Source organism: Carassius auratus, chromosome 29, assembly GCF_003368295.1.
Source record: "Carassius auratus strain Wakin chromosome 29, ASM336829v1, whole genome shotgun sequence".
NCBI lineage: Eukaryota > Metazoa > Chordata > Actinopteri > Cypriniformes > Cyprinidae > Carassius > Carassius auratus.
The window spans coordinates 14,901,528-14,928,448 of NC_039271.1; the positions used below are offsets into that span (position 1 = coordinate 14,901,528).

Consider the following 26,921-nt stretch of genomic DNA (forward strand, 5'->3'; position numbering starts at 1 on the left):
ATAACCCACACATGTTTGGTGAGATTCTCTTTCATTTATAGATTATTATACTCATGTTGAATTAGGTGCAATTTGGAAATAATTCATTTACTTCATTTTATACCACCAGCTTTGGATGAATGACTTAAATGAGAACACACCCAAACATGAGTATTAAACACACAAACTGACTGAAGCTTCAAGAAAAATTTAGCTTGTTTTGCAAAGTAAAGTGTGAGATTACATGGATCAGTTTCTTTTATTGTGCAAAGTTTCCCTCTCCCCTCTTTGGAACATACAAAAGTATATGAACACCAAAACAACAGCTTCATGATAATTAAAAACCATGTGTTTGTAACAATTCATAATATTGAAAAAAACTCTACTGCATACAACTGTAAAATAATAAGTTAACTAAAAGAAAAAATATATTTTAAAAAAATGTCTCATCTCAATACTCTTTCAAACTGCCCAAAAAAATACACTGATCAATTTCAAAATGTTTAAAAAGGCAGCCAATATATGATGTCTGACATTCACAATGTTGAAGTCTGTTCATCTCACTCCAATTCAAATATCCACCTTGTGACTGGCTGGCACTGACGGTCCCATAAAAGTGCTTATTACATAGATTGCCAACACTACAGTTTGTGTACACAGCATCCAAGCCGTCTGCATTTTTCAGCACATCTCTCCTGAGACACCCACTTTTCTTTTTACCTTCGGTAAGAAATGATCACAAAGTGTTCTGTTAACAAAGACTGGCGGCAGTGTTGCATCACAGCTCTTGTAGCAAGAGTTTTTTCTGAATGTCAGGACCGGCCACTACAGCCTTGCTGTAACCCTTTGTGTCACACAGGGGGCTGGCCGTTGTGTCTCAGTCCAGTATAGGGCCACAGAAGCTGCTGGATGGTCATCCAGGAGTCGCCGGTGCCCACAGGTGCTGCATCTACTGCGGGCTGTAATATCAGGCTCGCCAACAGAGCCAGTAGAACAGCTAGAACTACAAGCATGGCCACCCAAATCCAGATACCCCTGGTGCCTCTGGACACTGCAGGCCTGCCCTCTGTCAGACTGGGAGGAGCTTGATCTGTTGGGCTGGGGCTGGGATGGAGAGTGAAAGAAACATTTAAACAGGAAAGTGCAACGGCATACCAGCTTCTCTTATGCTAAATCTGGAAGGAGCAAGTAAAATGTTAATGTGATTGTAATGAGCACTTTATATATCCTTAGCCCAGAAACATACTCCATCCAAGCAGGTAATAACAACGGTGTGGTTTCATCATACATATTTAGCATGCAATCAATAACACAATTTCAAAATCAATTTTACATAGCTAGAAGCACTGGCATACACATACTTGTGTAGAGTATATTTCGGGCCCAATTTTTATTAGAATATTATCTGAATAGGTGAGACGGCTGAGGCGACCTGAAGAGAAAACACTGAACATTCAAAGCAATGTGAAAGAAGACAGCTGTTGCTGAAAGCACATGTACATGATGACCAAGACAAACAGGAATGTTTCGATGTTTCAAGACAAACAGGAGTTCTGTGATAGACTGATATACATTGGTCAGACAGAGTAGTTGGCCAATACTTGAACATTTTGAGTGGCTGATTAACAGATGTAGCCAGTCTGCCAATTTAACTGCCCTTCAATTTTTGATTATATACACACAACGCACCACCATTCAAAAGCTTTGAGTCTGTAAGATTTTTAACTTTATTTTTTTAATTATGCTCTTCAATGCTACATATATTTGATAAAAACAAAACACTGTAAATACAGTTATTTCTATTTTAAAAAAATTAAAACGTCATTTATTCCTGTGATGACAAAGCTGAATTTTCAGTTTTCGGTGTTACAAAATCCTCTAGGAACCATTCTAATATGCTGACTTGATGCTCATCCAACATTTATTATTTTCATTTTTTTGTGGAACAATTTTTTGGATTCTTTAAATAAAAAGAAAATTGTGAATAACATTCTAAATATTTTACTGTCATTTTTGCTTCGCTTGACTCCAAACTTTTAAACATATCTCTCCACATATCTCTGTCCTGCTCTTTATTTATCGGTCTACCAATTTTCCCCCATTTAAGAAAATACCACAGGGAACATCAGCACAGCACACAACTCTGGGATCAGAGTACATTTCCAAATGCCCACAACTGTCCACCAATGTGGGGGAAAAACAGATTTAAGAACTTTGTCTTCTCTCTGAAACCATAGATGGGCTGCTTAGCTCATTTGCTGTAAACCCGAAGCAGGAGACATGCAGTGTGTCAGTAGCACTGGTTTCATTTTTCCGCTGAAGAGAAAGCAAAGCTGATGAACTTTGTGGGTGTCCGTAATTAAAGGTTTTCTTAGCTTAGCTGGAGGAGCAAAAAGCAGTGACATTTTTGACAGAAAACCCTCAATTTGTGGTAGACAATGGCTGAATGCTGTAGCAGAGAATAATGGAGGCGGGAGGTATGGTACACTAACGTCTTATTTGGCATTATGTAGGAGGTGATTTTAATGCCTAGTTCTGTTAAGCTACTCCTCCTTTTCTCTGGTTCCTTTTTCTCCTCCTCCTCTGAGTGAGAGTCTGTGTCATATCCATACCTGTGCAAATTCACAGTGCACTGAATGTCCACCATCACCATGACATGACCTTTTGATGGCACATGAGGGTTATGGTTTTGACATGAAATCAGAGCGAAAGACGAAAGGTGCACAACAGATCTTCACACGAGACCTTACCTATTCATCAGAGTGGGCACATCTATGTCGGCCCAAGTACAAGTGCTAATGAAGCGCTTTAGTGGTGGTCTCTTGACTGCCATGTTCCTGTAAAGCGGTCGACACATAACCATGACATCCTTTCTCTCGTGCAAAGACGTGCACATAGTATTATAAACCCAACTGGCATGCGACTCCAATAAAGCATGGCTCTAACAATGCCAAAGTCAAGGATTCCATTTCCAGAGAACCTACTGACAGGTTTATAATTTGAAATTGTTTGAATAAAAGTGTCAGCCTACTGAATAAATCTTGTTCTGATACGTTTTGGGTCACACAAACCCATTTTTTGGTGGACTGATGCTGACAGGCAGGGATCCAGTTGTGTTTTAATGGATTGTGCAATCTCAAAACAGCATCAGAACACTTACCTTGGTGATCGGCGGGAGAGTCTCTCTAACTCAGTTTCTGCCGTGTCTTTGGGCTGTGTATTAGAAACCACTGTTTATACAGATGTTCCACTTCTTTTCTACCAAAAGCATCTCTGTAAGAAGAAACTGGACTCCTCACCATGTCAAAATGGGGCTTTCCTCCACTGATGCGGGGAATAGCTATACTGATGCGTTTGCTAGTGGTCTAAGGACAGAACACATAAAAATCAGTAAAAATTAACTCTGCAAGCACAATTCACAATCTTGAAGTGGTGTGTTTTGTGCCTTAACTCACTTTGAAAATGTTTACGGTTGACAGCTTCTTGTTTCTGAAATTATCTCCAGTAACTAGAGGAAACCCATGTGATATCGACAAAAGAGGGACTGACATTACCTTCTTTTTTTTTTTTTTTTACAAGAATGTTTTTAATAAGAATAATATCAACTTACGCCTCTCAGTGTTGGATACAAAGGACCTCTCATTCGGCGTGAGGTTCTCCCTGAGCTCCAACAGCTCTGCGTGCTCCTTGGTATACATCCTCTTCAAGTTCTCCACATGTTGAATCATCACCTCCACTGTTTTACCCACTCTGGTCTCCTACACAGTCAAGGAAATGTAGATGTAAACAAGCAAGCATCTTCGTTAACTTTGGCTTTAGAGGGCCATTTCTGAAGGGCCTGAGTAAACACACAAACCTGATGAATGGCCCCGAGCATCTCTGAACGGCTGGACACTCTGGTCATGGATTGGATGAGGACTTCCAGGTTCTTCTGCAAACGATCGATGATCTCCATGGACTGGTTATCTTCCTCACACCGAGGAATCAGGGCCTATATAACAAAACAGTGTTATGTTCAAGCTACTTGTTCACAGGAATTCAGGTCAGATTTTTCGACGAAATTTTCAGAAAGAATTTTCTCAAATATAAAAAAACATTGTCTAGAGCAAAGTACTACTTGCATTGACAATACATGATCAAACATTTTTCTGATTCCATACCAGCAACAAATGCCCAAAATGACACAGACCTGCAGCAGACCTTTACAACTGTTCACTTCCTTCTGGACGTTCTCCTCAGCAAGGTCTCGTGAGCGTTCCTCCAGCCGTAGCCTCTTCTCCAGGGTGAACATGTCACATTTGAAGCCTAGAGAGAGTCGGTGGAACTCCGCCTGGCAGTAGAGCACATTGTCAACACTTTAGAAATGTCACTGACAAAATAGATTTCAGTTTATTCACTTGTTCAGAATCTAATTCAGGTCTGTATAACACATCTATACACATATATATGCATACATGTATGTGTATAGTTTTAACATTTTAAAATATAGTTACAAAAAGCATACATACACCCTACATTAAAATGAACCTGAATGAAAAAAAAAAATTAAAATCACCTCTATCTCTTTGTCACTTGGCGACGGGCTGCAGAAGAAATGCACATTTCAGATTAACGAGAACAAAAATGAATAATGAATATTGAATATGTCAAGTGAATCATGTGAAGTCATCCGTGAATCAGATTAAAATTGATGGATATAAATTCAGTACTCAAAGCATTATAACCTGTTCTTGTCATCTTTGGTGGAATCGCTGGCATTTTCAGAGATGACAGATTTGTCACCTGAGGGAGGTAGAGGAGACTGACATTGAAGAAACACAAGCAGAACTAGACGAGAGAGGCAGATGGAGAGAGACTTTTTCTCTACCTTCTTTTTCTGTGGCCACTGAAGGCTCACCGTCCTGAGCTTTTTGCTTCTCTATGGCTTCCATACTGCTAATATCCTGTAAGAGGACCATTTCATTTTAAATCTTCAACCCAGGCACGTTGACTACAGAATATAGTTAACACTGGGCATCAGAGGGCATGTTACATTTATTAATAAGAACACAATTGCGTGTAATTACAATAAATATATTTGGCTAAGCAGGTAGGACCATATTCTTCAGGCTTTTGTTGCATTTTGCTTAGTTCATAGATTTTATTGAGAACTTCTTTACCTTCTTGAGCTTGTTCCCCAGAGTCAGAGGGTCTTTTTTGGAGCCTTGCACAGCAGGGATTGTTGGAAGACTACTCTCACTGACTGTGGGGTCAAAGGTCATGTCCTTCGCTTTTTCAGGAGGATCCTTCAATGAGTCAGCGGAGGCGGCTGAGTTTGAATCAGATGTGACCTCTGTCCTTTTGCTGTCTGACTTGTCTTTGTCTAATAAGAAAAACAAAGAAATTAGAGACACTTAAAGAGAAGCTCAGATCCATAACCTAGTGAGCAGCCAAGTAATGTTAACATAGATTTAATTCAATAATGATAAACTGTTTTATTCACAAAAAATAGTATTGCATAATAAATTCAAATGGATTCCCCTAATATCAGTGTTTGTATGAATTTTTCGAAGCATTGCACAGTTATCTTTAGCAGCATGCTAACAACAAATTGACTGAACTCTCATGCACTGATACTGGTATGATGCACAAATTGAGCACCAAAGGTGGTGTTATGAATCAGTTATGATTTTCCATGTATGTGGCAGATAGCAATGCAACTTACTAGTGTTATATTTTATTTGTATATTTTACATTTGAGTAACTTTATAACGTTTTTGTATATTATTATGCATTTGTATGTTTTATTTCCATTTATCTTATATTTATCTCTAATTCTCACTATCAATTTAAAAACCACAGCAAAAGCCAATTTTCATTTAAAAACCATTTAAAAAGCAAAACATGGATATAAATATGAACAAATTATATTAGAACAATGGCATGCAGGCTTCAAGTATGTCAATTATGAACATGTTGCTTTAGTTTTCTTATGTTACTAAAAGTAATCAGTCAGAAATGAAAACAAATAAATTAACAACAGTTCCTGATTTTCTCTTTTTCTAGTCAATAATGTTCACAGATCAATTTTAACATAAAAATAGACATTGGCAACTCTGTTTTTCCATTAATCAGCCTCATTTTGAACAACAAGTGTATTCAACTGCTGCAAAAGCAGTCGTCAGAAGCTGTACATTTGACATCCCTATTTCAAAGGTCAACAGGGAACACATCCACAGGTGATTTTCATCCTACCTGGTGAGTTCACCCCAGCTGACATCACCTCTGCCGCCTCTAGCATGGCCTCCTCTTCCTCTGCTACTGGCAGCAAGAGACTCCTAAACAAATTATTAACATTAAATGTACAGCAAATCTTTAAGGTGCACACATTACAACACTAACATACTCAGTCCAGCAGCCCCTGATTACTAAATATATTCAAATAATCAATTGCACAAACAGGAAAGTATACCCACTTGTCCGATTTTGCAGACACTTTAGAAAGCTGTCCCTCACTCAGTCTCTATAGGTGACAACAGAATGGCATTATGACTCAGTGACACACTTTGAACACAATGCATACACATTTGTGTAAACTAAACATCACAAATAAACATCACACATGCATGCATTTCCATACCTGTCCCATGACATGGCAGATGAAATAGAAGAGCTACACTCTGCTTTACAGAGAGAGAAGTGCTAGATACTTACATAATGTGTGTGAGAGCTCTACAGCTGGCAGAGAGAGAGAGGATGGTAAAGACAGAAAGAGAAGGGGAGGGCTGGAGGGGGAGAGTACTTGTACTGGCAGAGTTCATTGAAGTGGGAGTAAAAAAGTGCTATACTTATTTCAAACATACTGGTGAAACACCACACACACAGCCTTAGCAACATATTTTATCATCAAGTTCGAAAAACACAGGGAATTTTTATAACAATTAAACAACCAACTTATAACACCAAAAAACAGTTGCAGGTCTGTTCCCATTGAGACCCAGTCACCAGGGAAGAAACAAATGCATGATTAATTGGTTAGTTACACTTTGCAAAGTTAGGATAGCAAAGTAAATAGGCTTATGAAAAGCTTCCCATATTTTGTCAAAGGCTAAGGGCCCAATCTGTCATTTGATAGAAGCTAGCCAAATTAGGCAGATCGCAACATTTATTGCACTTGATGCCCGATACAAAATATGGGTACTAAAGCAAAACCTGTTTAAGAAACCAGTTAAGGTTTGTTAAGATTTTTCGCGTTTTTGAAACAAATCACTTTTAACGCTCACCAAAGCTACATTTATTTGATCAAAAATAAAGCACAAACAGCAATATCACGAAATATCAAAATTAGATATTTTTTCTATTTGAACATTTGAAAATGTATTTATTAATGTTGACTTTTCAGCAGCCATTACTCCAGTCTTCAGTGTTACATAATCCTAGAAATCATTTTAATATGCTGATTTGGTGATCAAAACACATTTATTATGATTATTATCAATAATGAAAACATTGTGCATCTCAATATTTTATATAAATATCTTTGATGAATAAGTTTAAATGAACAACATTCATTTTGAAACAGAAATCATAAATATAATTATATATACATTTACTGCCACTTTTACTCAACTGAATGCATCCTTGCTTAATAAAATTAATTATTATTATTTATTTTTAAATATAAAACTTTTGAATGTCAGCGTAAACTAGCTTTTATGCATTCAGGCAAGACCCGAATATGAAGCATTTCTTTTAAACCAATACATGCTGAATTATCCCCTACTTACATTGATTTCTAGTAACATGCTGCATGCTGTATTAATAGATGTTTGACACTACCCACTCCCGATGAAATGAAGTACAGAGAAGCCCTCAAATGAAGTGCGGTTTATTTTGGTTGCACTCCAAGTTCACCTGAATATCTCCCATCTTATCATTATAAATTAACAACGTTCTTGACAGAGTCAGCAATGGGGCAATTCGCTCACTACACGTCAGAATAATGCTTAACTTTGCAGATTACAATAAAATAGTTGATATCTGGACAAACAAATGGGCAAATTCAAGTTACGAAACCAGGTTGTCAGATGCTTGTATTAATTTGAAAAGTAGCTCACACAAAGCCATTCTAAACAACACCGAAAGCCCTGGCACATCACATCCTCTCACGAGCAGCCATTCTTGCTTACCGCCATCCAGAACTCTCTCAATTGGCCAACTGCAGGCTCCCCTTTATGGCACAACGGAAAAGGTAGCTACTCTCTAACTACACCGGACCACCAAACAGGAAGTTTTTTTTGCAAAGGAACATGACAAGAGAGAAAGGCAAAACTAGAAAGAAACAGAAACACAAAAGGGGAAGAGGAAGAGATGGCAAGTGGCGCTACAAACACAACAAGCTTCCCCTTGGTTTCCTCAGCTTCCTCAAACTGACCTGCGAGTCACTCATGTCGGCTGTGGCGGCTGCACGCTCTCCCTCAGAACCTTGGTTTATGGCAGTGGGCTGCTGGGTCCTGACCCGGGAGGAAAGAGAAAGTTTGTCACTATATCGTCGGTTTCTTTTTCCGATCTTTCAGGATGCAGCTGCTCTCTGTAAGTGCAATGATGGTTTGTGTGCTCAAGGAGAGCATGGATGGGGCGCCTGTCCGAGCCTGGCCACACAGGTGCATGGTAACATGCAAAGCGAGGCTCTGTCTGTAATAATAACTCCTTAATATGTCTACACAAAACAGCCCAGCATCGGAAGAGATGACACACATTTGACTAGCAAATGTGATGTTTGGGTGTGTGGTAGGCATTTCGAATGAAAGCAGACCATAATTTCTTTTTGTTGAATCATTAATTAGCACTTTATATCAGTGAACAAGAGAAAATCCACGAGCAAATGCTGATAGTTGGAAATTGTACCCTGCTGTATTAGAATCACCAACTTCAGGCTGGACCAATGAGGGAGACACCATCTCAGAGGTCACAAGAAGGGAGGAAGGTTCAGTAGAAGAAATAAGGCCATGGACTGAGGTCACTTGTTCTTGGGGCGTCTCAGAGCTCACAAATGTATCATCTGGAGAGTTAATGGATAAGTGTATGGGTATGACACACAAAAAGAGATTAAATCAATTCACATTGAATTAAAAATAGTCATAACAGGAACATTAACACTTTAATTTTGTGTTATCAAAATAATTTAACATTCAAATGACAAATGGAATGTATTTTGGTCTAGTACTGTAAGTTATCAAAATGATAGAGAACATTAAGCAGAGAAGTACTGTGAGAGGAAGAGCTTTTACCAGCACACTGACTGTGGGTGTGAGGCAGAGGAGCAGCCTGCTCGTGGGCGTCCTCAGGCCCAGTGCACTCTGGGAGTCTGTCTTCCTCCTGCAGTGACCAGGAAAAGAATCAGAAGGCCTGCATTGAAGACATCTCCCAAAAGATGACATATTGGCTACTTTTGAATGATGACTGGGTGCAAATTCACACTTCAGACATTTGCAATGCAAATTGGGGCAAGTTCATTAAGGTGTCATGTGCAATACCCTCTCAAAGTGTGTTTTTGTGTGTTCGCTAGTTCTCATCCAATTTCCAGCTAGCATTCAGGAAGTGGCATTCTCTAGTAAAATTATCAACCCAGAGGCAGCGAATCCACCGACCATGCCAAACACATGACAAGGTCACAAAAAAATGTGTCAGCCACTCTGAAAGCTTGTATTTAAAAGGTATGAAATGCTTTAAACTTAACTATATAAATTATTTTAAAACCGTTGCTTTTGTGTCACTGCATCATTGGGGTGGCTCTTATTGGGGGTAAATCGTTTTTATTGGAAACATCTCACCCCCTCATTTGTATGTAATGCATGCAAAATGCCATCCAGATAATTTGTCATTTAGGGTATGCGTATCTTTTTTTTTTTTTTTTTTTAATCAACAGGTACTTCAAGTTCTGATTTTTAATATTAGTTGTGTTCACTGATAAACTTTTAACTGTTTTTATATCAGATGACTCTCTAACCATTAGACCACAACTGCCCCTTTGTTTCTCCACTAGAAGTAGGGCAGTTGTGGCCTAATGGTCAGGGAGTCAGAATTGTAACCAGATAATGACGACGACAGGCCCTTGGTGCACTTGGTATGGGTTAGTGGTCGACCGATATTGGGTTTTTTGACAGCCGATATCTTGGAAAGTAGGGGGGCGATAGTCGATATAATTATATTGATTTTTTTATATTTAAGAAATTTGAAATCATTTGACAATGGATTAAAAAATAAAAATGTGTAAAATAAACATACTTTAGATGACAAAGGATTTTTTCACTAATAAATAAATATTCAATAAAAATATAATTTAAAAGGAAGTAAACACTGTAACCAACAGGGCAATCAGTATTCTGGGAAGTTTGTGTTCATACGGAATCATATTTCCCAATATATATCATATTTCCACAATACTCATGAATGCTCATTTCACACACAGCACACAGTGAAAATGACATGAATATGACAGAGGGCAAATGCATAAAGCACAGCATAATTTGAAAATTCACACAGACTGACCGTCACACAGAGGACCCGCGATCATGCTGGATAAAAATGCATACTTCACAAGATCTCACAGCTGGATCTCACAACTAAATTTGTTTAAATGATATAAATGCGTATTTGCTTAATGCTGACTGCAAACAAGAAATAGTATAATGTTTGTCTTTCTATTACTAATAATGTTAAATCAATCATTATAATGATTTTATTTTTGGTGTTTTATGCCTTTATTATGATAGGACAGTAAGTGGACAGGAAACGAAGTGGGGAAAAAGAGAGGGGGACTGGATCGGCAAAAGTCTGTGAGCCGGGACTCGAACTCAGGGTGGCTGAATCGCAACGGCGCTTTATGTCGGTCTAACAACACTGTTCTGTGTCCCCGTTTTTATCCTAATTCTCAGTTTACTAATGGTTTTGTAACCTCAAAACCCCACCAAAATTTGGTTTTTGATTCTGTTTCTCATGAAGAGGAGTTGACTGAGCGGGTGAGAGTAAAAGATTTCAAAAGTCCAAAAATAAGATATGCATCATAAGATGGACCACAAAAATTTTAACATTTACACAACTATTAATTGATTTGTTTGATGATAGTTTGTAGAAAGGTTTCATGGGAAATGAAGTTGAGAGAAACAAATATACCTTCAGAGATGTGAAAGGCCTCTGCATTCCTCTCTCACCCACAAAGAGAGTTTCTGAAAAAGGGTAAAGTAATGAAATGGCATACATAATAACACATTTTATCTACATTTGACATATTTCCTAGCAAAGCAGTATATTAAATGAGCACAAGAAAGGGATTCATCCATAAGGTTTAACTAATATAAAATATCTTCAGAATTTAAATTAAAAATAAAACATTCAAATTTAAATCAATTGTTTTCCATATGAAATTTAGGCATCACAATGTTAAAATGTACAGTACAAACAACTGCTATTCATTTCGAGATTTTAAATTAAATTTCAGCCAATAACCAATATGGTAACTGCGCGTCCCATAAACAATATGTTAATTGTAAATCTAAAACAAAAGCCTTAATATCTTGGCCTAGGGATTGGTAACAAAACATTTCAGAAGCAGAAATAATTGTTACATTTTCAGGAAAGATTACAAAGTACATAAACATTTTTCAGCACAATAGCAACTGGATTAGAAGTATTTATAAAACAAAACATTGCTATTTAAAAAACGTTTTAGAGATATGAAAATCAGCCTATTTATACTTCACATTTTTAAATTTTGTAATGCTTTAATGTCATGTTTAGTTTTTATGGTCACATAATGGGGATTATAAAGTGACAAGGTTCTGTTATTCAGCACTCATGTGGTCAAGGATGGGTGACAGACAATAATGGTTTAACTTTACATACTGACCAAAAATGGCAGGACAATGGTAGAAGGAAAGCCAAAAAAGGTCTGGAGCTAGAGTGACCCTGCTTTTCCAGCTTGTGTTTAAGCTCCAGGGATGGCTTCCTGCCCTGTGCCACTAAAGAGCAATTATAAGGGATTATATGGCCCGAGGAATCTGACACAGACCGGTTGTCCACTAGGTGTGACCATGTACACCAGACAACTTCATCTCAAATCACACACCCCCTTTAGACCCGAATCAACATTCATTCACATCCAAAAAGGTTCTTCTTTAAAGAAGATAAACACACCATTTGAGTATAAATAAAACCTTCTCCATCTTGCAATTTCTGATACAACTTTTAAACCTCTTCAGAATCTTGTTTGCCAACTAAACTGAATCCCACTACAGAAAAATACGCCTTACTAATCAATTCATTTTCTACCTTGTGATGCTCCATCAGGGGTGTCATCTGGTAGAGGCGTCTGAGAGAGAGTGGAGTCTCTCTGTAGCTCCTCGGTCTCTACTCCAGAATCCTGTCTTGCTTCACCTTCTACCTCAGCCCTTTCCGTGATCTTCCCCTTGTTCTCCACAGTCTCTGAGTGTTCGACCTCCTCCTCTTCCTCCTGTTTCAGGGCCTGTAGTTCCTCCTCATCACAGCAGAGCTCCTGAAGCATCTCCTGGTCAGGCCTGAGCTCTTGTAAAGGTGGAGACAACACATATTCCTCATCCCATTCAAGCGAGGGGCCATCCAGCTCTTCCACAACCTGAAAGTACACATTCACACAGGTCACACGTCAACAAACACAACACTATATTAAAAGTATATGGGCTTCCCCAGCTGACTCTTGGCAAGCTTTAAGAGATTTTGGAAGACTAAGCATAGCAATATATACAAATAAATTGAAATGGAAAATAATAAAAGTGAATCAAACTAAGACATGAGCCAAGTTCTGAACATAAGAACAATGTGGGGTAATCGGTCAACAGCGTCTAATCTCTTGAGATGAGTTGAGGTAGTAGTCAAGTTTCAAACTGGCTCACAAACCACACTTGCCTCCTACACACACAGCTCTCAGAATCTTGTAATGAGACCGTAAAAGTGTCCATCTGTGATCTGCAGAAGCACGCAAAAATCTTTATTTCTGTTTTGCCCAGGGCTGAATCTAAATCGGTCGTGAGTTTTAAAGCCCACATACGCTGAAGCATGTGCAAGCAGTAAAACACGTGTTCAGTGAGGTTCAATACCTGCTGTAGGTGATCCGGTGTTTGGCTGCTGGCCTCTCTGTTGTCCAGCGGAGCCTTTAGTCGGTCAAGTTCCTCTTGCAACTGCTGCGTCTGATTCTCCTGCTCTTGTACCCTAAAAATTCACACAAAACCCACTGAATTCACAAAACTCCAAAAAGACCATCTCACTTTGACTAAACCTTTTGCGCAAGCTCACTATAATACAACTCCTGAAAAAAGTGAATGAAAATCTCTTTGATGAATCCTGAACCCATTACATGCGAGACAACGTCCCTGTAATTTTTGATCAAAATTTGAAATACATAAAGAATAGAATCATGAATTCTTCAAAACCTATTAGTGAGGAACCTAAAGATTCTCTTGTTACCCAGAAAACACATTCTAACAAACATCCTCAGCAGATGTCTGAACTGTTCACAAATGCTACAAAAGCAGGATATACTATACCCAATCCGCAGGCCCAAGCAATGTCCCATTGCTCCTTAACCCCAATCTTAGAGCACCACTGGACAGAGCAACTCCTTAACTTCCCTGACTTCTCTCAACAGCCTTTGCCTTTTATCCAAAGTACACGGAGTACCATAGCCTTGAAAACCGTGTAATGTCAGATTAGCAACACCTCTTCAGTGAACCAAAAACAGCATGAGTAGGTCAAACGGAACAGCCCCTTGACAAAAGCTTCAAAAGACATTCACACAGACATGGACTAAATTGGTAAGGCCTTGCCCCATAATCCTTCCACTCCTATGAAAAGGGTGATGTTTCAAAATGAATATACTGTCCACTTATCTATTCATTAAAATGATTGCAGTTTGCAATCTCAAGGCTTCCATGGTCTCAGTTAACTGCATGGCCATGTTTGTGTATTACTGATATCTACTACTAAGATCAGACTCTAAATTAAGTTACTATGTCTAAATGTCACCTATGGAATACCACAAGTATCTGAATGAACGAATATCACAGAAATAATCGTGAAAACACAAGGTTTCATCCCAGTGGCACAAGACCCAGCTGGCCAGAAGAATCTTATCTCCATTGAGAGGCATACAAAAATCTGATGAAATAAAAACAAACTGTTTTGCACGCAACACACAAAATTGGAAATATTCCATTATAATAAAGTAGCTAAAAGATCTCTGGTACCAACTCAGTCCACTCACTTGACAGACAGGTGCAGGATCTCAGTACGAGAATGTCGCATGTTGCTAGCCATCTTTAGAAGCTCCCTCTCCAGAGAGTCTGTGTACTGGTCCAACTGCTCCAGACTGCGGGTCCAGTCACTCCTCCTCTGTTTGAGCTGCACCTCAAGGGCCTGCAGGAGTTCACAAAATCAACAATGAGGTTCGCTCAATCATTAATACCAGCTAAATCTTACTGAATGCGGTAATAAGATCAAAAAGTTTAATCAAAGAGCATCTTAAGAAGAGTCACAGAGTTCCTCTGACCCGACACACTGCCCCTGTGCATCATTGGCCTGTAAAGTCGACCATCGGAGAAGACCACACATACTGTACTACTGTGGTCCACTGAACACACACAATAAAGTAACCATGTCCAGCCAGGCAGTTATGCAATGTGGTAGAGAAGTTCAGATAAGGGGAGAGGTGTTCTTGTATAATTTTTAAATGCCCATCTGTATCTCCATTTACTGCATCATGATTACTTTAATTACATTTGTGCCAAAATTTGCATAACTGTTTTCTGGATACTTTCCAATTTGACTTGAAAAAATCATCATACCTGTATCTTGAGTTCAGTGCTGACCTCCTGAGTTTCAGTGTGCTCTGTAAGGCCTCTGAATGCAGGGAGACAGGTCATGCTGTCTTCCTTAAACTCCCTTTTCTGCAACAATTCATGATTGACACACTGTGAACACTCCAAAACACCAGCATCATACTAAACCAGCATTCAGGTGTCTAAAGATGGAAAGCTAGCTAAATTAAAATCAGACTAACTGTACAGATGAAGTTTGCTTAAAAAACTGTGAGTGTGATGGCTGGTTAGTTGGTTACCAGTCTGCTGATCAGAGTCTTATACTCCAGAGACAGCTGCTCTGGAGACGGGCCTTGGAGGAGCAGAAGGACCTCACGGTCTATAGTCTCATCCAGAGAAGGAGCAAAACAAACAGAGGAGGATAGATGATCCAAACCCTAAAAATACACCGACATGGACAATGTATAATAATATATAAGCAATGTAAAATTAACTTCTATCAATATTTTACTACAACAAAATAACACATTGTAACATTTAAAATTATATATATATACCATAATATACCAATACCATAACTTAGGTGCCCTTGAGCAAGGCACCGAACCCCCAACTGCTCCCCGGGTGCCGCAGCATAAATGGCTGCCCACTGCTCTGGGTGTGTGTTCATGGTGTGTGTGTGTTCATTGCTGTGTGTGTGTGTGCACTTTGGATGGGTTAAATGCAGAGCACGGATTCTGAGTATGGGTCACAATACTTGGCTGTATGTCACTTCACTTCATAATCTATGCCATGAAGAATTAAGACAGTTTAGAAGGCAAAAGCTGATCCAACCTAGTACTAGCAAGGTATACCTAAGTGTCCAGTGAGTATATACATATATAGGCTAAACGCTATAGGTTTTTAGTATGTAGTTATCAATAATTATCTAGAATAATGGAATCTCCCTCAGCAAAAAAAGTTAAATAAAGCACATGTAGTCAGACTCATTGTAATGCCTAAAGTTTGGTGTAAAATACATAAAGGGTGTGGATTACTAAGTGCACTCTATGGCAGTGAAGTGGGAGAGAGAGTGGGCGAACAGAAAACAGCACGAGTGCTGGTGGGAGTGGAGACTAAGAGACACTCCAAATCATGGCCGGGACAAAGACATACACAGGAATTTCAACCACAAAACACACTGCAAACCTGTGCCAGTGCCAACTCTGTCTGCAGAGAGCCTGAACTCATCTGATTTAGTCCGTAGGCCATAGAAAGAGAGAGACTTGGGCTGCAAACACATACAAACCCAGTTAGAAGAACATTAAGAAATGTATGATGTTTGTGAAGGTATTATGCTTGCCATTAATAAGGTCAATTAATCAGTTAATATTTTAATTGCTGTTTGTTAGATGCATTACATAGAGCTCTTACATTGTCATATCAGGCTGCATCACCTGCATTTGACTCTCCAGTTTGTTCTTGTCTGCTTTCAACAGCTGAAGCAAGCACAGCATGGGTCCAAAATTAACTCAATAATCCAAAACTAACACAGTCACAATAATTCAACCCTGTAGTAAACTATTTTACTTATTCAGTGGTTATCACATTTGCTCATATACAATATTTTCATCAGGTTTTAGTCCCTAAAACCTTTGCACGTAGAACTACTTTCTTACACCACTTATTAAGCCTTCTGAGTGAGTGAGAGAGCAAAACTGTGTCTGCTTTGCCTCTCAACCAAATACATGATTTGTCACATTATTACACATTTCTATGGTATTTTCTCATGGACGGTCACCATATTCATATTTCATTCATATATATACACACTACTGTGCAAAAGTCTGGAGTCGTAAGAATTTTGTAATGTTTTCCTAAAATAATACAATTTCAAGGCTCCAATCGGTAAAATCGTGAAATATCATTGCAATTTAAAATTACTGACTTGAAAGTATTTTAATATATTTTACTCCAGTTTTCAGTGTTACATGACTATTCAGAAATCATTATAATATACTGTATTAATTTCACTAACCAAGTACACTACATCCATTTTTATGCCTTGTAAACTTAAATTGGATTTTAAACAGGAATATTAAATACGATTTTAAATAAAAATTAGGGGTGTAACGATACGCGTATTCGTATTGAACCGTTCGGTACGACGCTTTCGGTTCGGTACGCGGTACGCATTATGTATACCGAACGGTTCGTTGGAGTAATTAATTATATTTGAAAAAAAAAAAAAAAGAGAGAGAAAGAAATATAATGATATGCGTTCAACAAGGTAGCCCAATAACCCAAACAACGTAACAGGCAACGCCCCTGACACTCCCGAAGAAGAAAAAAAACACCATCTTATATGTTTATGTTAGGCTACTCAGCAGGCGCTCGCTCACTCAGTACACGCTGAAGGCTCGTTGCAAAATAGCCAATGCGTTTAACAGACTAGAAATGAGAAGATCCTCCAATAACCAACAGGTCTGGTGTTTGGGTGCACTTTGGATTCCCTTTAAGCTATAATGGTGATGGCAAGAGAGTGGTGGATAAAAAAACAACGGTATGTCGCATCTGCAACATGACAGGGTACACCAGCGGGATTACAAAAAAAAAAAAAAAAAAAAACACCAGCGTGAATATCTGGGATATATGCGTCAGTACTATCTGGGAAAAGACGAAAAAAAGGAGAAACATGCACGCAGCAAACTATCCCTGCAGCATTTAGACACTATAGCTTACAGGGAATCCAACCCAAACACCAGACCTGTTGGTTATTTTAGGATCTTATATTTCTGGTCTGTTAAATGCATTAGACATTTTGCAACGAGCCTTCAGCGCGTGCTGAGTGAGCGAGCGCCTTAGGGGCCGTTCACATATCGTGCCTAAAAACGCATGGAAAACGCTAAGCGCGTCTTTCTCCTGAGGCGTCTGTCTTTGCTAAGCAACAATGACGTGCTCTCTCCATGAGACGCGGAAATTTCAGCGAAGGATAAATGGATTTGCAGCTCTAAAAATCGCTTGCAGTAGCTCTTCTACTGAATTTATTTCAAAATTGCAATCCATATACAACTATGATCAGCTGTTCCTTCATCTTGGCTGAGCTCTCAACGTTGTTAAGGGAAAGGATGAAGCTGATTGGTTGGTTCTTGTCACATGACCCGCGGTGCGCTTGCGGCATTCTGAAAAGTTGAGATGTTTTTACATTTTGCTGTATCTAAAACGTATCGAACCGAACCGAACCGAACCGTGACATCAGTGTATCGTATCGAACCGAACCGTGAATTTTGTGAACCGTTACACCCCTAATAAAAATGTATTATCCTTCTATGAAATCATGCATAGTGGCCTGTTGAGTTAATCTGTAGTACGCTGTATGGCTCTTTGAAGATCCGTTTATGTGAAACTAACAATTTGGACAAACATGGCATATGATATCTAAATAAAATGTGGTCACCCTGGAACTACTTAATAGCCAAGCAGTTTTAGAAAAGTAGATTTAAATTGTGCTGTGTATTAATGACAGATTTGGAGGTCACCTCTGTAACTGAGGAATACTCCACAATGGCCAACTTCAGTTCATCTATCTGTTTATTTTTCTGGAGGAAAAAAAAGGCAGTTCTGTTATGATACAGGACAAATATAATTTAACATGATTGCAGATTGTATAAACTTACCAAATGAATAATGATAACACAATGATTTTATTAATGACTAAAGCTCTATTCTTCTGTAAAGTTTTATAAACAACTTATCTTTATTTGTTAAAGTTTTCATTTCAAATCATTGTCTTGGTGATATGCAAGATGCACTTACCTCCTGAATTATCGACTCCTTGTCAACCAAGATGGCATCAAATGAATGAACCTGGACCTAAATGTGTTCAAGAAAACATTCACCAATGACAAGGTTAAATTATTATCATCATTATTTTGCATACAAGACTAATCATGAGTTAGTAAATAAAATGAAGGCCTACCTGAAGATCAGCATTAAGGCGACAGAGGTCACTGATCTTTTTCTGAAGCTCATCTGCCTCCATTGTTACTTTCATGTTCTTAATATATAATGAAGAAGAAATGTGGAGGAAGGAGGATAAAGAAAATAGAAAAAGTGATGAATGAGAACCATTCAGTGAACTACAAGTCTGACACGTACTGTAGGTGAATGGATCTGAAAATGGGTAGAGCCATACCTCCTCTTGTAGAGCTGCAATTTTGGATATGAGACTCTGGTTTTCTCGTTCCTGTAGGAACCAAGAGAAAGAGGTTCTAAAACAGTTCTTATTTGTTCTAATAATATACTTCAACGTCAATGTGTGGTCAATAAACACCAGTGTGTTTGTGTTTACCCAGCATCCAGATTTGTTTACTCTGGATGTTTGCATATCCTTGGTTTATATAATATCACTTTCCATCTAATTATGAATATACTGCATATTATCTGTTTGCATTAGTTTATGACACCTAGGAGTCTCATAATATGGCTTATTACCATCGGAAAAACCATCAATAAAAGTTGTGCCTCACCATCTGCTTTCTTTGAGCTGAAACCTGAGCTCGACTCTCTTCTGAAGAGTTCAGGCTCAGTTTCATCTCCTCAACTTCCTCTTTAAGCATTTTTTCCTTCTGTAATAACTGCTGCCCCCTGCAGGTGAGGGAAGGGAGTCTTAAGGCATGTTATGCACGAGAGAATTAATGATGATTAAGGGATTTAAGGCTTCAGAGGTTAAGACGACGACAGGTCAGACAGAAAGTAATAGGTCTGTACATTTTAGCTTGTGCTTCATTTTCCTCGATGAGTTTCTGGTTGGTTTCTTCCATGTTTTCCACCGCCTGCTTCAGTTTACGTACTTCCTCCTGCAGCTTTTGGTTATTTTGCCGCAGATCTGCCACACAGAAGACCAGATCTGGCGTCTCCCTGTACAGACACATACACAAATTAAATAACTGATCTGAATGCATCTCAAATGTCTGGAATGGGAATTATGTACTGACCAAAAATGTATATATTACATATAATATATATTTTGCAGTAATATATTAATTGCAACTTTTTTTTTGTTCTTTTCTTTATTTTTAGATGCTTAAAAATTCATACAATGGCACAAATTATTACCTTTTCAGAAAGCTTCCAAGCATAAACCTTTAGATCAAAAGGTTTTTAAGATCATAAGAAATGGGAGTCAACTGTGTCCAAAATTTTGATAGATAGAAACAGTTGACACCATCTCATCAACCAGATGTGCACAATGGATAGCTCTTTATCTATCGCAAACAAACAACTCATACTCCTACACTTACAAGTCAGCTTTGGAGGCTTCCCCTCCGAATGCTTCAAGACTACCTGAGGTCATATTTAGTAGAGCGGATCTTCTTTCTTAAGGAAACAAGAGGGGATTGATACAAAATTATAACAACAAGGAAAATATAAACAACATATACAAATCATTGAGCTTTCGAGCAATCTGACATACTCCAAAGAAGATCTCACCTGATAAACTCTCCCATAGTTTGAATGATTCCTGTTGGGTGTCATTCTTGGAGTCCTTCCTAAGGGAAAACGGGAAATTGGAGATGGATATTAATAGAAAAAAACTTGTCATGAGGAAAGTTTTGAAAAGAAAGGGCTTGTGATCAAAACTGATTGTGGATTGATAGCAGACTAATGAAAATCTGCTATGTGTCTTTGGTTGGGTTGGAAACAAATACATACTGTACACACAGAGCTGATCGCAAAAACAACTGCTTCCTATTAACTGACCATAGCCTTTAGCAAAATGAACCAGGAGATGCCTTCAGTTTTTTTTTGTCCTGTGCAATATTTTCCAAACTAAAAAGGCCTTTATTAAAGTAAATCAATGGCAATCACTGTTCTAAAGCTCTCTATTTGTATGTCTTCATACCCCTGGCTGCGGCAATCATCGATCCACTCCTTCATGATGGCTTGGTAAGTGTCCAGGTCTATGGAGATGTCCTTGTGCTCTGGGTCGAGCATATTGCAGAGTTCCTCTAGGCCGCTGTCCTCTGAACTGTGGCAAGTGGTGTGTCTCAAAAAGTCCACAATGTGCGATACATAAACTTTACCTGCAAAAGAGGGCTCTACGTTACAATGGCTACAGTGGCTACACTCACAGAGGACCTGGGTCTTGTCAGATCCCATCCCACCTAGAAACTCTATCGGATAGTTTGCAAAATAACACCTACTTGTTCTGAATCACCGTGACTGTGTGTCTGAGCATAGATATACAGTCTTGTTCAAAATAATAGCAGTACAATGTGACTAACCAGAATAATCAAGGTTTTTAGTATATTTTTTATTGCTACGTGGCAAACAAGTTACCAGTAGGTTCAGTAGATTGTCAGAAAACAAACAAGACCCAGCATTCATGATATGCACGCTCTTAAGGCTGTGCAATTGGGCAATTAGTTGAAAGGGGTGTGTTCAAAAAAATAGCAGTGTCTACCTTTGACTGTACAAACTCAAAACTATTTTGTACAAACATTTTTTTTTCTGGGATTTAGCAATCCTGTGAATCACTAAACTAATATTTAGTTGTATGACCACAGTTTTTTAAAACTGATTGACATCTGTGTGGCATGGAGTCAACCAACTTGTGGCACCTCTCAGCTGTTATTCCACTCCATGATTCTTTAACAACATTCCACAATTCATTCACATTTCTTGGTTTTGCTTCAGAAACAGCATTTTTGATATCACCCCACAAGTTCTCAATTGGATTAAGGTCTGGAGATTGGGCTGGCCACTCCATAACATTAATTTTGTTGGTTTGGAACCAAGACTTTGCCCGTTTACTAGTGTGTTTTGGGTCATTGTCTTGTTGAAACAACCATTTCAAGGGCATGTCCTCTTCAGCATAGGGCAACATGACCTCTTCAAGTATTTTAACATATGCAAACTGATCCATGATCCCTGGTATGCAATAAATAGGCCCAACACCATAGTAGGAGAAACATGCCCATATCATGATGCTTGCACCTCCATGCTTCACTGTCTTCACTGTGTACTGTGGCTTGAATTCAGAGTTTGGGGGTCGTCTCACAAACTGCCTGTGGCCCTTGGACCCAAAAAGAACAATTTTACTCTCATCAGTCCACAAAATGTTCCTCCATTTCTCTCTAGGCCAGTTGATGTGTTCTTTGGCAAATTGTAACCTCTTCTGCACATGCCTTTTTTTTAACAGAGGGACTTTGCGGGGGATTCTTGAAAATAGATTAGCTTCACACAGACGTCTTCTAACTGTCACAGTACTTACAGGTAACTCCAGACTGTCTTTGATCATCCTGGAGGTGATCATTGGCTGAGCCTTTGCCATTCTGGTTATTCTTCTATCCATTTTGATGGTTGTCTTCCGTTTTCTTCCACGTCTCTCTGGTTTTGCTCTCCATTTTAAGGCATTGGAGATCATTTTAGCTGAACAGCCTATCATTTTTTGCACCTCTTTATAGGTTTTCCCCTCTCTAATCAACTTTTTAATCAAAGTACGCTGTTCTTCTGAACAATGTCTTGAACGACCCATTTTCCTCAGCTTTCAAATGCATGTTCAACAAGTGTTGGCTTCATCCTTAAATAGGGGCCACCTGATTCACACCTGTTTCTTCACAAAATTGATGACCTCAGTGATTGAATGCCACACTGCTATTTTTTTGAACACACCCCTTTCAACTAATTCAACTAATTGCCCAATTGCACAGCCTTAAGAGCGTGCATATCATGAATGCTGGGTCTCATTTGTTTTCTGAGAATCTACTGAACCTACTGGTAACTTGTTTGCCACGTAGCAATAAAAAATATACTAAAAACCTTGATTATTCTGGTTAGTCACATTGTACTGCTATTATTTTGAACAAGACTGTATATAGCAGCTTTTGTCTCCTGTAAGCCTCTAGGTTTGAAGCATCTCTGCTGCTTGGTCTGAATGAGTCAATGTTCTCAGATGCTCTTAGAGGTTACTTTAGTGTAACCAAACGAAAACACAAATATTGTAATATCAGTCAGCCTCCCAACCTCCTGAGGAATAACATGCGATTTTAGGGGGAAAGCAGCAGTTCAACTCTGCAAGGTATAAAAAAACTTTTTTTTTTTTGCACAATTGCATATTCCCGGTTTTAAGGTGCAGTCTCTTTAGTGAAATTTTATGGGCTGAAAAGAGCTGTAAAAAAAATAAATAAATAAATTTGGCACAACAAAGGTAAATGTGTCTGGCTTTGCTTTATTATTACATGTTATTCTATAAATAAAAAATGGCTTGTCTTTATAAACCTTTAAAGAAAAAAAAAAAAATTTACTCCAAAATGATTTTACGTTTTTATTGATTTCACATAATATGTAAATAACCTAAAGTTGGAATTTGCGGAGTAATACTAGAAAACATTTAAAAAATAAACTTAGCTATTATTTTAAAATAATAATAAATAAATAATCCAGAACCCCGTCTTTTCAGTCCTGCAGGTGTGCATCATAGTTTTCCACTGTCTTTTGTAATGTATAAAGCACAGTTCAGGCAGAAGTCACTAACAAACCAAACAGCTTTTTCTGCTTCATATTTGTGTGACCAACTTGAACCCAGAACAAAATCTGCATAGGAAAATCTCTCATCCTCGAAATTCACCATCATGCAAATTCCTGTGGAAATGACTCGATTTTGCTGTGAAATTCACCTAATAATAAATGAAACCATACTTTTATTCATATCTATATCACAAATGGTCCAGAGTGATCACTAAGATAAGCAAGTTTTACATGTGGGGTTAGACAATTTTTTTTTTAAATGCACAATATGACTGAACAACATACAAACATACAAGCAGTGAGGGAGTGACATGCGTACCTCTGCACTGTGTGTCACAGGCCTGAAAAATAGTGTCTAACAGGTCTTCCTCACAAATCAGACTGACCTCCGCCATGCTCTCCTTCTTGGGCTCGGAGGGAATCGGAGATCCTGTTCAAAATGCAAGAAAAACAAAAACATATAGTCACTAGTATTAGCAAAACATTTCTAAAAAGATAACTTAAAAGAAGTGATTCATTACCCTCGGCCAGTGAAAGTCTCTTGACCACGAGGGCCGGGTAAGTGAGTTCACTGTCCATGTTAGAAATATCTGAGGAGAAGTTCAGGTTATACGAAAACAAGCCAGGAGCTGGGATCTGTGAGGTCTTCACCTCTGTGTCGGGCCGCTCCAGCAGGTTTTGTGTGGAGCAGCGTGGGGTAAAGTTAAAGTAATTGTCCCCAGTCTGGGCTGCTGGGGTGGAGCAGTTATGCCGAAATGGCCGACTGTATGTTGTTGCATTTGTCCTCTCCCCTAACGTGCCCTGCGTGCTGGTAATGGTATAGGTGACATTGCCAGGTGTGATGGGAGCACGAGGGGTGTTGGGGACAGACCCCGGTCCTGGGGAAGCTGTGGGGGTCAACATGCTCGCAGAGGAATTGTGCTCAGCGTCTTCGTCAGTACAGACGGTATGCTTCTTCAGGATGGTCTCCAGGTTGACGCGGAGACCCGAGTGAGGGCTCTCGTAGCTGCTAGAGTGTAATTTTGGGATCTGAAAGGGCGAGTTAACCTCTTGATCTTGCCGCTGGATGGTCTGAAGCTTGCGGCAGATGCTGTCCACTGGGCCGTGCCGTCTCGGGGTCACTCCGACATCCATGATGGCGCGAACAAAGAGGTAAAGCCTCGATCTACAGGAGAAATGTGAATTAATTTATTTAAAATCTAAGACAGAGTGAATATTTATTGGCAGGTCATTTGACCTTAAAATTATTAAAGATTTAAAGAAAATAGTTATCTTCTGTTCATTATGCTGCATGTATTTGACATAAAAAACACTGTAAAATTGTAAAATATTATTAACATATAATATTATTATTAACACACACACACACACATATATATATATATATAATATATAAATAATTAATAAATAGTTTAGATACAGTTGATATGCTTTACACTATCGAATTGTGCTTATTAAAAAATATTAGAAAACAGATAACATGCTATGCAATATAAAAGCCCATTAAGTTACACGTTTAAACGGTCGGTCACTGTATTATTTGCTTAATCATAGTGTAAAAGTAAGAGTGAAAACCTCACACCTTTAATATGAATAAATATATTCTCAAAGTCTCATTTCATATATACATACAACCATACAAGAAAAAAAAGCAAACCAACCTGTCAAAATCCGACTAATGGCGAATCAAACATAAACTTAAAAAAAACACATAAACACAAACTGACAGAGGTAAAACTTTGTGCCACTTTCAAGATGAAAACAACGGCCACCTTCAGTTTCATGTGGCGTGTCTGTTATCTTTAGATAATATTTATAAGGGACAAGCAAATATTGATACGCCAAGGTTGGGAAAAACAAACACACCTGAATTAGCTCAAATGTTTCCACTGCAGTCTGTTCACAAACACCGGAGTGTGAAGCGCCAATCAGCTGATCGAAGGCCGTATTAAAACCTGTGGCGCAGTGACACCGTGCGTCCACTGATGGAACTGCAACTGACAGAGGGCCAACTAGAATGATTCCAGTGCTGCAATGTAACTAATAATACTTCGCAACAGTACTAAAGAATTTTGGAGGGGGGTTAATCAGTATCAGATATATTTCCCCGAAGTACGTGACTGCAAGAATGCAGATTTGACGAATCAGTGGTCTGGCTCTTCCAGCTAAAAAAAATACCTTTGCTCATGTGCAACAAGTGTTTCCTTATTGAATGAATCAGCTTCTCGCTTGAATGAATGATTCAGTGACTCACTCATTAACACAGTCAAAAGCTTCGTTCTTGAATGAATCAGCAGTTTAAATGAATCGATTGAATCTCAAAGACTCAATCATTAATATGGACTTGCTTCCACCTACTGGCGGTTTTAATTTCAACTTTTCTTTTTTTTTCTTTTTTATCTCGTTTTAAATAATTTCAAATATCAGCAGTCAAAGATTTATTTTTAAAACAAAGCTGTATTTATGCATTTATGACTGCAGGTTAAATGCATCCATATCCCCTTTGAGCTACATTAAACTGTGTAAATATATCGAAATGCCATTTCACATGCAGATTCCAGAAATTATTTCTTATGTTAGAATTAAATTGACTAATACCGGATTTTACTTTCAGTACTTAAGTATGTTTAATATTTAACATAAAAAAGAGATGTTCATACTTTCGTACAATAAATAACACATACAGTAGCCTACTATGAAACTTTACCTCAAGTAATAGTCTAATATTCCTTCTACCAAATTATTTTTCTGGTAAGATATTCATGACGCACATATTATAGCAACTGAAAGTTGAGAACGATAACTTGCCCCTGTCGCAGCTGTGAGACCCAATGCAGTCGCTGTAATTTTGTTAATTCCTACCCTGGCCTTGGTTGTAAGAGTCTTGTCGTGTGTGCTATTCAGATCTCCTTGACGATTGGTAAGATATTTTTGATCTGTTCCCGTATTGGGATGGGAGAGAACCAATCTAACAGAGTCTCGTTTTTGTGTATAGGTTTGGAGAAGCCAGTAGCTGCTTTTCATTTGAGACACTCGTGTCCTTTTACAGCTGCATTGCTGTCCTGTTTCCAGAAACTATTCTTCATTATTATTTTCCTTTTTTCCCCAAACAATCCTTTGGGTTTCTAATATTATCATCTTGTTTTCAAATATTATTTTTTTTCTTGATTTCTTGTTTTTTCAATATTGTTGCTCTGGTTTTTCATTGATTTTGTCTACCTGCATCAGTTGCATTCTTTGCTATTATTTTTGATATTTGAATTGTTTTACGACATAGTCCTAATTGCTTGACCTCCTTTCTGTCTTCATATTCTTATATCTTGTTGAATTTGTTCCTGTTTCCATTTATTTGTTTATTTCTGTGGTAGGTTTATATTGTTTTGTTTCTTCATATAAATCTAAATATTTTTGTCTTGGCAGGGTCTGGGCACCAGGGCAGAGGACCAGCTTATTTTAGGTGGTGGCACCCCCGTCACAGTGTGCAGTGATTTTTCTCACAGTGTGTTGTAGTGCGTCTTCAAGTGTGTGTGTGTGTGTGTGCACACCGTGATTCACTTATAGGTGGTGTGGTCTGGTCAGCCGCTGTCCTGTGGTAAGCTCCAG

The 26,921-nt window shown here is 38.5% G+C and overlaps 1 protein-coding gene across 3 annotated transcripts; it reads right to left on the reverse strand.

Moving 5' to 3' along the window:
- Window positions 1-67: 67 nt before the first annotated feature.
- On the reverse strand, window positions 68-25,270 carry LOC113048189 (lymphoid-restricted membrane protein-like). Of its 3 annotated transcripts, XM_026209814.1 has the most exons (38): window positions 25,185-25,270; window positions 23,840-24,483; window positions 23,638-23,748; window positions 20,692-20,872; window positions 20,280-20,338; window positions 20,090-20,165; window positions 19,557-19,706; window positions 19,316-19,433; window positions 18,982-19,032; window positions 18,766-18,843; window positions 18,603-18,659; window positions 18,326-18,385; window positions 16,221-16,285; window positions 15,996-16,077; window positions 15,107-15,244; window positions 14,835-14,936; window positions 14,255-14,406; window positions 13,092-13,203; window positions 12,289-12,610; window positions 11,134-11,186; window positions 9,249-9,336; window positions 8,866-9,019; window positions 8,393-8,471; window positions 6,435-6,481; window positions 6,214-6,296; window positions 5,139-5,341; window positions 4,847-4,922; window positions 4,704-4,761; window positions 4,535-4,562; window positions 4,169-4,309; window positions 3,836-3,970; window positions 3,590-3,737; window positions 3,435-3,487; window positions 3,279-3,344; window positions 3,140-3,192; window positions 2,730-2,816; window positions 2,472-2,591; window positions 68-1,083 (listed from the first exon to the last, which is right to left on the reverse strand). In XM_026209814.1, the coding sequence occupies exons 2-38, from the start codon at window positions 24,450-24,452 to the stop codon at window positions 831-833; spliced, it is 4,452 nt and encodes a 1,483-aa protein (XP_026065599.1). In that variant the 5' UTR covers window positions 24,453-24,483; window positions 25,185-25,270; the 3' UTR covers window positions 68-830. The 3 variants fall into 3 exon arrangements, with proteins under 3 accessions (XP_026065599.1, XP_026065600.1, XP_026065601.1); XM_026209815.1 differs by lacking the exon at window positions 2,472-2,591; XM_026209816.1 differs by lacking the exons at window positions 2,472-2,591; window positions 2,730-2,816.
- Between the last annotated feature and the right edge of the window lie 1,651 nt (window positions 25,271-26,921).

What these genes read in the sequence shown, in the direction of transcription:
- LOC113048189 (XM_026209814.1), bottom strand. Translation starts at nt 24,452, where the DNA reads ATGGATGTCGGAGTGACCCCGAGACGGCACGGCCCAGTGGACAGCATC. An exon ending in GAAGCCTCCAAAGCTGACTT is followed by an intron (nt 19,707 to 20,089) that starts GTAAGTGTAGGA and finishes GTGTCTGTACAG; the next exon opens with GGAGACGCCAGATCTGGTCT. An exon ending in GGCCTTTCACATCTCTGAAG is followed by an intron (nt 9,337 to 11,133) that starts GTATATTTGTTT and finishes TGGTCACTGCAG; the next exon opens with GAGGAAGACAGACTCCCAGA.